This window comes from Triticum dicoccoides, chromosome 1B, assembly GCF_002162155.2.
Source record: "Triticum dicoccoides isolate Atlit2015 ecotype Zavitan chromosome 1B, WEW_v2.0, whole genome shotgun sequence".
NCBI classification, from domain to species: domain Eukaryota; kingdom Viridiplantae; phylum Streptophyta; class Magnoliopsida; order Poales; family Poaceae; genus Triticum; species Triticum dicoccoides.
Genome location: NC_041381.1, coordinates 651,348,604 through 651,359,485, shown reverse-complemented (window position 1 = coordinate 651,359,485; position 10,882 = coordinate 651,348,604). Strand labels below are relative to the sequence as shown.

General features: G+C 46.4%; 1 protein-coding gene across 1 annotated transcript; it reads right to left on the bottom strand.

The window, feature by feature from the left end:
* Positions 1-9,810: 9,810 nt before the first annotated feature.
* On the bottom strand, positions 9,811-10,433 carry LOC119311153. The gene has a single exon (XM_037586788.1). It carries the CDS (start codon positions 10,337-10,339, stop codon positions 10,094-10,096), a length of 246 nt encoding a protein of 81 aa, XP_037442685.1. The 5' UTR covers positions 10,340-10,433; the 3' UTR covers positions 9,811-10,093.
* Positions 10,434-10,882: the final 449 nt, after the last annotated feature.

The window sequence follows — 10,882 nt, the reverse complement described above, 5'->3', positions numbered from 1 at the left end:
TTGGCTAGAGCATGAATTCGATATGGTATCCGAGTCAAGAGGTCTTGAGTTTAAGACCCTGCCAACGCAGTATTAAATAGAAAACGATTCTGCGGCCTACATCCACGTCTTACATCGATCCCACGTCTAAGGACTAAAATAGTCTAGACATGCGGGGGAGTGTTGAAATATATTGCCCGCCTTTATCCATCAGTTCGGACTTTTCGGATGAGTTGGCTGGAGCATGAATTCAATACCACCGCATTGTTGCTCATTGGCCAGGTGGGTCGGGGCTCCAGGCGCAACGCCGCTCCGATCTGACGTTCATGGTGCGAAGGTGGCTGCTGCTCGGCAACAAGGTGACACCTCGCCGCTGTGAGCTAGGATGTGCCCAACAGACAGAGGTTGGTGGCAGCTTGCCTTGGTGGAGACTGGTGGATGTGGCATACCGGATGGTCTGCTCATAGGCGTAGGAGACGATGTCAGGTGAAATTTTGTCTATGGCTATGGTCGGAGCCGCCAGGGTTGCGGCCGTGGGCATCGCTACCTTCTTGAGAGCGCTGCTATGGTGATGTGCTCCTCTCCCCTGTCGTCCCTTGGTCAGAGGGAAACCTCGTATCCGTGCTCTCTTAGACAGGATAATGGCATCACCTTGCATCCTTCCCCTCTTGTGGGCATTATTTTTGGAGTACGGGTCAGCCCATAGGGACCAGTATCGGTTTGATGGTGGTGGTGGTGCGGCCGGCTTGCAGTCGATGGTGGTTGTTCAGTGGTTTCCTTTTGGGTTCGGCGACGGTGCCTTTGGCGCCACAGGACGGCTATCTGTTTCCCGGGCAAATAGCTCCCATGCGACATCTTTGAGTTGAATTGTCTCTCATGCGACATCGTTGGTTGAAATGGCTCTCATGCGACATGTGCGTTGGAAAAAATAGCTCCCATGCGACACTGCTAGTTAAGCTGAGGCTGGCTGTTAGTTAGGATGAGGTTTGGTTAGGACATTGGGGTTATGTGCTCTGACTGGTAGGGTCCACCTAGGGCCACGTAGTCAAGAGTCAACCGTCCACGACTCGACCGGTGACTGTGTGACAGTGCTCAACTCGCCCATGCTGGACTGGGCGAGCGGCGCCGCCGTAACCATCTTCTCCGGCAGCGGTTTCTTCTCCGCGGTGGTGGAGCGCATTTCTCGGCAGCGGCAGAGCTATTGCGAGGTGAGCCCGAAACCCTAGTCCCACTCCCTAGAATTTTGGGGGATCTGTGGCCTCATGCTGCCCCTCTGTTTCTTGGCGATTTAGAATCGGGCTCTATTGTATCTGGGGGCTGCTTCTTCTCCGCGGCCCGGTGATGGAGGGCCTTTTTCTGCAGCGGCTATTGCGAGTGAGTATTTTCCAAACACTACACCCATTCCACTGAATTTTGGATAAATATGTGGCCTCATGCTGCCCCTGTTTCTTGGGGGCTTTCTTGGCGTTTTAGAATCTCGATTGGATAGGAGATGGAGCGAGGGCTGGATGAGATGGAGCGAGGAGACAGTGCTTCAAATCGGTAATGCCACCCTCTTTTCTTGGCGATTTAGAATCGAACTCGATTTGGTAGTGACTGTCGCTTACACTGCCGTCGCTGCCTCCATTGACAAAACAGGGGAGGTTCAGGTTCTGCCACCACATTCGCAATTATAGTGGAATTTTTCCCCTGTAAAGCCAAGCTCAGTGATGGCAGTGTCCAAGACATTGATAGAGATACCACCGTGAGGTTGGATGTCGAATTTGCAGATGTTGATCCCCAGGAATTGGAGAGCATGAAGGAGAAGGCCGTGGGCAAATTGGTGGAGATAATTGGGGAGAGTATTGTTTGGGGTCTAGAACAAGAGGTATCTCTACAACGTTTCGATAACTATAATGGTGAATATGTGAGAATTGAAGATGGAGAATCCATGGTTGCTGAAATTGATCAGCAAGAAGGGTGGGTAAGAAAACAAGTAACATTTTATGCAGAGATAATTGATCTGCAAACTCATTCTAGAGTTGGTTATGTGCCATCAAAGATGGCTGCACAGGTGGAAGATGATGAATGGGTTTCACACAAGAAGATGTTGGCATTGTTGACTGAACTGACTATAGTAGCTGAAGATACATGGATTGATGCAGATGGAGAGGAGGGAAACCATGGTGCTAGGAAGATTGTTGTTGACTGGAATGTAGTAGAGTTGAATGAAAAAACAGATTTGGTCATTACACCAATATCTGACATTGATATGGCCGAAATGTTTGGCATTCAAGTTGATGACAAAGATAAGGAGAAGGATGACAGTTCTTTGTCTGCTGATGGTAACATAGGCCCTAGAAATGCAAATGAGGATGAAGAACAGCTGATGAGAGAGGCTGCAGATGATGTGGATGACGCAGATGATAATGAACTGGTTTGTTTTTATGACAAAGAGAACCCAGTTATTGAGGTGGGAAAGTTGTGGTCAAGCATGAAGGAGTTTAGGATGTCTTTCAGGACCTATGCAGTGAAAAAAGAGTTTGATGCCAAGACTATGTGGACTGATTGAAAGAAATTTTATGCTCGGTGCAAAGGTTATGATGGTGGTGGCAATCCTTGCAAATGGTACTTGTCTGCCAGACTACAACCTGATGGAAGTACAGTAAAGGTAAATCAAATACCACACCAGCATACATGTATGACCACTTCACAGAGAGTTTCAAAGATGACATCACAACTTTGGGTTACAGAGAAGATTACTCCTATTTTAGCCAAGACTCCAAACACTACTGCAAAGAGGCTTAAAGTTGACTTGGAGAAGCTGTACCCCATCCAGCTGCAATATACCACAGTGTGGAAAGCAAAACAAAGGGCCATGAAATCATTGTATGGTGACTGAGAAAATACATTTAGGATGTTGTATAGTTTTAAAGCAGAGGTGGAGAAGAGGTCACCTGGGAGTGTGGTGGATATAGATACAGAGGTAACAGAGGATGGCAAGGTTTTATTCAGCAAGTTTTTTATGTGTTTGAAGCCTTGCATAGATGGATTCAAAGCAGGTTGTCGTCCATATTTGAGCATAGACTCATCTTTTTTGACTGGAAAGTGGAATGGTCAGTTGGCTGCATGCAATTCTCTAGATGGACACAACTGGATGTTCCCAATTGCAATAGGAATGTTTCAATCAGAGACAGGGGCATCATGGATATGGTTCATGATGCAACTGAAAAGATGCATAGGGTCAGTTTCTCCTTTGGCCATCCACACAGATGCATGTAAAGGGTTGGAAAATGCAGTAAAAAATGTTTTCCCCCATGCTGAGCAGAGGGAGTGCTTTGGACATATGTGGATGAATCTGATAAAAAAATTCAGAGGAGATGAATTTGGGCGCATGTGGCCAGCAGCAAGATCCTACACCAGACAGACACATTCCTATCACCTTGGTAAGATATTGGCATCATGTAGTGATAATGAATTTGCTTCATGGTTGAACACCCACCATTCTCTGTTGTGGTATAGATCAGGTTTTAATATTGCCATAAAATATGATCATATCAATAACAACTTGGCAGAAAGTTTTAACAACAAAGTGAAGGATTTGAAAGACTTGCCTGTGCATGACATGGTGGACCAAATAAGGATCATGATCATGCGTTTGTGGGAGTTGAGAGGAAAAATTGCTAATATGTTGGAAGGGGACAAGCTTCCAGCAGTGGTACAACAGGTGGTCAACAGGAGTAGAAATCTTTCACATCTATCTGTTAAGAAATCTTCCTTGTGGGATGCTGAAGTTAGAGATACAAAGAGTGGCAAGAGGCATGTGGTAAATACTGAGTTGCATGAGTGCACTTGCCAAGAGTGGCAACACACTGGAAAACCATGTGAGCATTCCATACTTTTTTGGCATCTAAACCCAGGTTAAATATGCACCCATATTTGCATGAGTATTATTCAATACAAAAATTCAAAGTTGCATATGCAAGTCCAATTCCTGCACTAACTAACCAATCTCAGTGGCCTGAGGTGGAAATAGAATTTACCTTGTGTCCCCCTGTCACTAGAAGAAAGGCTGGGAGGCCAAAACAGAGCAGATTCAAAGCTTGGTTTGAGAAAGGTGATTGTAGTAAGAAGGGGAAAAAGGAAAAGGAAACGAATGATAAGCCCAAAAGGGCTCAAAAAGGTAACAAAAATAGGTGCAAGTTGTGTGAGGTACATGGGCACAAAATTGGTTCATCCAAATGCATCTACACTCCTCAAAGGCCAGAGTATGTTTATGTTACTGTTTTTGCAAGTTTTTGATTTTGCTACTTGTTCTAGTATCTAACCAAGTCAAATGCTTTATTTTTTAGGAGGAAGCGTGCAGAAAAATCCCCACCTCTTGTTGTTGAACAATGCTGGCCAGTGAAAAAAGCAAGACTCAATGGATTTAGAAGGAAGAGCACTAAGTAGATAATGTTTGGTGACAAAGATATGGAGCAAACTGAAACTGTTACTGCTGAACATGAGCTAAGTGTTTCTATTTTGGACAATGTGATGCATACTGAATCTGTTTTGCAGGCGCTAGGGCAATTTGAAACTGTTGCAGATGAAGCAACTGTTGTGCTGCCATGCGAATCTGCTTTGATAGCTGTGCTGCCATGTTTGGAGGTTGTGCTGCCAAGTGTTGAGTTGCAAACTGAAGTAGTTGAACAATGTGTGCCAGCTACTCAATCTGCAGAAGTGCAAACTGAAGTAGTTGAACAATGTCTGCCATCTACTCAATCTGCAGAAGTGCAAACTGAATAAATGGGACATGGTCAGGTGCAAAAGTTGAGGGGGCCTAATGGAGTTGGCAAGAAAAGGGTGCCTGGCAAGAAAACCAAGGGGTCAAAAAGCAAGAGCATCAGCATCAACAAACTATGCGCCGTGGAACAAAACGGTGGAAAAAAGGAGAAGAAATCGAGTGGTAGAAAGAAGCAAAAGAAATAGAGTCGAAATCATTCAAATTTGTTCTGAAAACTTAAGTTTGTTGTCATTTGATGTGAAAACTTATGTTCTTTCATGTGAAAACTTATGTGCTATGATGTTGATTTGACTTTAAATAAAATTCAAATTTGAACCAACATTCAAATTTGAACCTATCTCCAATATATTTGGGGTTCATTTGTTTGTTCTGTGATGTTGCATTGTTTTATATACTACTCTGCACTTTAGTTCATAAATCCAACCCTTTTTGTGAAGTCCAAGTCATAGTAACTAAAAATGTTGTCCAAACAGGCTCCAAAGTAAGGGAAAACGGCCCCATTTCTAAGCAAGTTTTTTTCGACCTTCTCAAAATCACCTAAAAAGATTTTCTTAGCATATATTATACCTATATAGGATCAATACGAAGTCTCACCTTTTTTTGAATAAGTATTCATATTATTTAATTTATTATTGGAAAAACATCCTTTAATACAAAGTCAGCAATAAAACAAGTTTAAAAATTTAAAATACAAAAATAACTTCAGATCCTCCTTAGCCACTCCAACATGAAGCTAAGGTGAGGTTTTTGTTTTTTTTCCATTTTCAAAACCTCAAACCCTCTTCTCACTCCTTTGAACTCTATGCAACCTCAGTCGAGATAGTCCAATTTGTGAAGGGTTTTCATGCAAAGATCATTAGATCAAGTTTATCATTTTATATCGTAACTATGTAACATAAAAAGACTATATGCGCAGGTTTTTCATTTTTTAGATTTTCTTTGAATTAGTTATACACATTTGAATGTTCGGTCAAACCTTTCAAAACCCCATTGACTGCCTCCATAACCCATGTAACCCTAGAGCCAAACGTCCACCGTCGATCTAACCCTAACGCCAAACTGCGGCCGTCGGATAGGCCTTCTAGAAGGATTCCGCGGGGGCGATCCGTGGGAGCCCTGATTCTCCAATCTGATTGGCCACTGTTTTTTCTCTCTGACGTACATATAACGTTGAGCGGGGGAGCATCTCAGTGACCGTTGGGCCCAGCGGATCGGGCCCGGCAGATCCTGGCGTGCGTGCGCACGGCCGTTTGAGAGGGGGGATGGGCTGCATGCGAGAGGGTCAATGACATGTGGGCCATCCCTGTCCCATGCATGCCATGCAACGTCGCAGCCTAGCTATTTTGTGCTCATGAACGCTGTGACACAGCCTAGCCATTTGCATGTGGGCTTGCATGCACGCATCGACGCAGTAAATCACGGCAGGGGCGCAACGTATAGGTACGTCGCATCCAAGCTATTTTAACAAATGCATGTTTGAACGGGACGGACACGTCGGTGGTGCAGCTCCTTTTTCAGTGTCACGCGTGGATGAACGGGCCTGTTTCCCACGCGGCGTCACCGCCGATGCAAGTGCACGAAACGATGCATCTCTCCTGTGCCACCCGTGCCTCTTTGGATGCTCTGCCGTCGTTTTTGAATTAATGCCCGCAATTACTTATGCCAGTACGAACGGAGAAGAGAAAACGATCGAGAGGGCACCGTGTACACATTGACCACGGCTGCAACGCGGCTATAAAAGGGCACGAACACCATTTCCTCATCCCTCTCACAATCATCTCTCAAGCCTCCTCCGCTTCTTCTTTTCGAGTCAAATCCACCACTCGAGCCACCATGCAGTTCAACGGCCCTACCTACTGTCACCCTCGCACCGTGCCGGAGAGGGAGTACCCGGCCGGAGTCATCGTCGAGAATAGCCTGAGGGTGTGGGCCATCTCGATGTGGAGGGATCCTAGAGAGTTGGCTCGCTTCTTCCTCCAAGCCGGCTACCGCCACCTCCCTCCGGGCACTCCACCCATGTTCCACCTCCACGAGCAGTACGATGGCAACGCCAACGGCCTCGTCATCGGCCTCTACGTCACCTTCACCAACCCCTACGACGCTCACCACCTCCTCGGCGAGGTGTTCTGGTGTGGATGCGAGTTTATCGCGTTCACGACCTACAACATCTTCACCAACTTCCACCACATCTTCCCTCACCCCAAAGGCATGCACACCCTCCCCTACCAGATGCCGGAGAACGACGAGTGAGGGGCGCCAGCTAAGGAGGAGGGGCCAAGGAGTTGTTCGAGTGCGAGTCTTTCTATCTATCTAGCTTGTGTTTGTGTTGGTTCGGGCGTGTGTGCCCGTGTATTCTATCTATCTAGTTTTAATTATTTTCCTTTCATGTTTTATGAACTATATGTTGTAAGGGGATTCCCCTCTATATGGTCTATCTATCTATGCTACTAGGGTACCCGATGCCCCTCTATCGTGCTATCTATTAATGTTTTTTCGGGCTATCGTGCTATCTATTAATGTTTTTTTGATTTGTGCTATGGTGTTTTCAAAGTTTCTCATTGCATTTTATTTATGTGGCCATGTGAACTAAAAAATGCACTAAAACATGATCCAATCATATAAGTTGTTGTTAGCACGTGTCTAGTTAATTATCTTCCTTTTATGTTTTATGCACTATATGTTGTAAGGGGATGCCCCTCTATGTTGTAAGGAGATGCTACTAGGGGCACACTAGATGTCTTCTTTTTTTGAGAGGGGCACAACCTTTTTCGGTTGAAACACACGAGTAAAAACTTTGAAAACACCATAGCACAAATCAAGAAAAATGGTGCTTGGTTGAAATAAACTAGAACCAAACAATTGCAATTTTTTTGGTTCACAATGACTGCAAGTTAGACTGCTAACTAGAACCAACCTTTTGTTTTAGCCGGAACAACACGGGACCCTACCATCGGACACGATAGCTTATGCATAAAAATAGCTCAAATAATTATCAGATGAGTTATCTAAGAAAAGGTGAAGGCAGGAAACTTCAAATTTGTGAAATAACCTAAAGCCGAAAAGATATATCGATGTCAATGACCGTGTGCACTTTTTTTTTGCACTAGCTACACTTCTTTTATCAATGGGCCTGGATATGTTCTATTCAACCCTGCCTGACTTCTATATGGGCCTGGCCTTTTCGGGCAACTGCGGACGAACCTTTTTTTTCCTTTTCTCCCTCTACCACTGAAATTGAAACTGATGACGAGCTGAAGAACTGAAAAAATGAAACAGAGTGGAGAAGACATGCCAAATTCGTACAGCGCAACACTTTTATTCAAATGTAAATATCATTACGATTACAAATGATGCCCAATCTATTCACTTACGACTAATTATCATCACATAAACAAATGAGAGAGCAATTACACAAACATAAAAAAGTCCGGCCATCAGCCCCATCAAATTGCCCTGCTTCTGCAATTCGATGAGTTTCTTCATCTGCTTGTTCAGCTTCTTCACCTCTGCTGTCACTCCTGCATCCCCCATAGTAGCACGAATGGAATGGGTGCCCTCAATGGAATTGCCAGATCCAGGGGCCCTAGATCCAGACGCGCCCGATCCAAACTTGCCCAACTTCTCCGCCTCCAACGATAAATCAAGCTCCCCTGATGCACCCTCTAGTTGAATCCGCTCTATGTACTCATCTAGCCACTCAAAATGGGTGCATTGCTTCAATTTCTGAAATCGGAAAGATGAACCCTAAATCCCAAATCCGATGAAAAATGGGCAAATATGAAATTGGGAGACAAAAACCAAAATTGGCATATTAAGAAGTAAAATCTCACCTTTCCCTGCCCTGGTTTGCTCTCGCATTTCACGAATTCCCGCCCAAGGTTGCCATTCTTGTCGGTCGTTGTGACTAGCGGCTTCAGGGGTGCGATACGTGGGCATGCAGGGCACCTTGTCATGGGCACTGCGCCATAGCGCGGCCATGAGCGGCGGGAGGCTGAAGCGGAGCTCGACATCGCTAGGTTGCGGCCCGGAACGGCGTTGCTGCGTGTCGTCGCCGGAGAAGAAGAACAACAACGGTCGGGGAGGGGGGAGGATGGGCTCGGGTGCTGCACGGCTCGGGGCACGGCTCGGTGTCCTCTTGTACCAATGCTGACCTGGATAAGTTAGTGGGTCCCACGATGTGGGTCCCGCTCACCTGACCAATGCTGAGTTGGATAAGTTAGTGGGTCCCATGCTGTGGGTCCCGCTCACCTGATTCGAGTTTTAAACATGTGTCTTTGGATTAGGCAGCAGTGTCGCATGGGAGCTATTTTTTCCAACGCAGATGTCGCATGAGAGCCATTTCAACCAACTACGTCGCATGAGAGACAATTCACACCAACGACGCCGCATGTGAGCTATTTGCCCCTGTTTCCCCCTCGTGAAGCTGTCTCGCCCTTGTTGTAGTGCAGGCTCAAGACCCTCTCATGTCTGCGGATGTGTTGCAGCGACCTCCGTGCTCTAGGTGATGTCTTAGTTCATCTTTGCTCATAGATGGTGAAAGATGCCTTCCCAACTTGCTAATCGTTTTGAAGTACCGTGGAGGAGCTCCCAGCCTAATTTCGTGTTTGGTGGCACTTGTTGACTGTGGACGCTCCTGAGTTGTGTCATGGGGCTCGGTATGCACGCTTGAGCGGTGTATTAGGCTGCTTGCAAAGTTCTGGTATTGTGATCCTCGACGACACCTCACATCTATGAGTGACTTTCATGCCGATGACCCTTCCGTCTTCTAGTTAGGTGTGCCTTGTCCTGGCGTTGTATGTACAGTTTTCGGTCCGGTTTCCATCATAAACGGCGTCAATTTGTTTTGATTTTTTATATGAATTCCCTTATAAACTAGATCAATATTTTCTTTGAATGAGATTAAATTTAAGTGGGTATCTCCTAGCTAATAAGTGAACATATTCTGTAACAATGGTAAGATCTAGAAAACAATAGTTCATAAAAAATATTTGCTTGCACTGTCTTTACTAGCATATAAACAGAAATAAAATGACAGCAGTAGCGAGAGTGTATTCTTGCGTGACATAAACAGAAATAGTTTAAATTCCATTCCACTGTGGCAAGTGACGCGGCTCGCAGACTACATACAGGCACGTAGATACACTGTCATTTCATTGGCAGTTTCAGACTTCCAACAGTAAGCAACTTGCGTATGAACAGTACTGTCTAATATACACTCGTAGCTGAACTAGAGGAGGAGCAAATCAACAAGGTGACGACGCTACAAACTCTCCAGCCTCGAGCCGTGGTCCGGCCGGGCGGTAAGTAAAATCGAGAAGAAGAAGAAGAAGAAGACCACGTGGGTGTCTCTCAGTAGAGGCGGTGGGCCGGGACGAGGCCGTCATCGAAGTTCTGGGAGTAGCTCTTGAGGTCGTACCCAAAGCTCACGGCGCGGCGCTTCTGCCGCAGCACGGTGCGCCTCACCCTCCAGAAGAGCTGCCTCACGGGCGTCGGCGCCTGCCGCCACGCCCCCGACCCGTTGTGGCTCTTCCCCTCCGTCATCTTCCGGCTGCCGATGCTCCTCGTCACGCGCAATGATCCTTCCAGAAACGCCATTGGTCGACCTTGACGTCAAGATTATGCGACGGGAACTCACGGCTGATTAAACACGGCTCTGCTGCTCTCCTTTCTTGGTTGATCAGGTAGGTAGCTTCTGACGCACAGTCTGCACAAATGGGGCTCCTCAGCAGCCGTTTTATAAGCTCGCCGAATGGACCCCAATGACGACGGCCGGGCCCGGCACCACCCACGCGCACTCACGGTTAGCTGACGAGGGGAATCCACTTTACACAACGATTATCGATTAGGCCGTGGCAAAATCACCTTTGGAACATCTTTTCCCGTTGCTACCCGCCACCCTACACTACACACCTAGAGTCGAAGACCGACGCGGCACGGACGTGGCGATGGCATCTCTCCCATAAAAGGGTGGGTACGGCAGGAGCGGGAGGGTCAGTGCAGGCAGTTGCATACAGTATATAGTACAACAAACAAAAGTAATTTCACTTGAGGCATCCATCGGATGCTTCCTCAGGTTCGGATATCCCCCACTGCCGTTGTGGCCGTCCACATTACCAGAAAGATTAGCAGTAGGCAGTA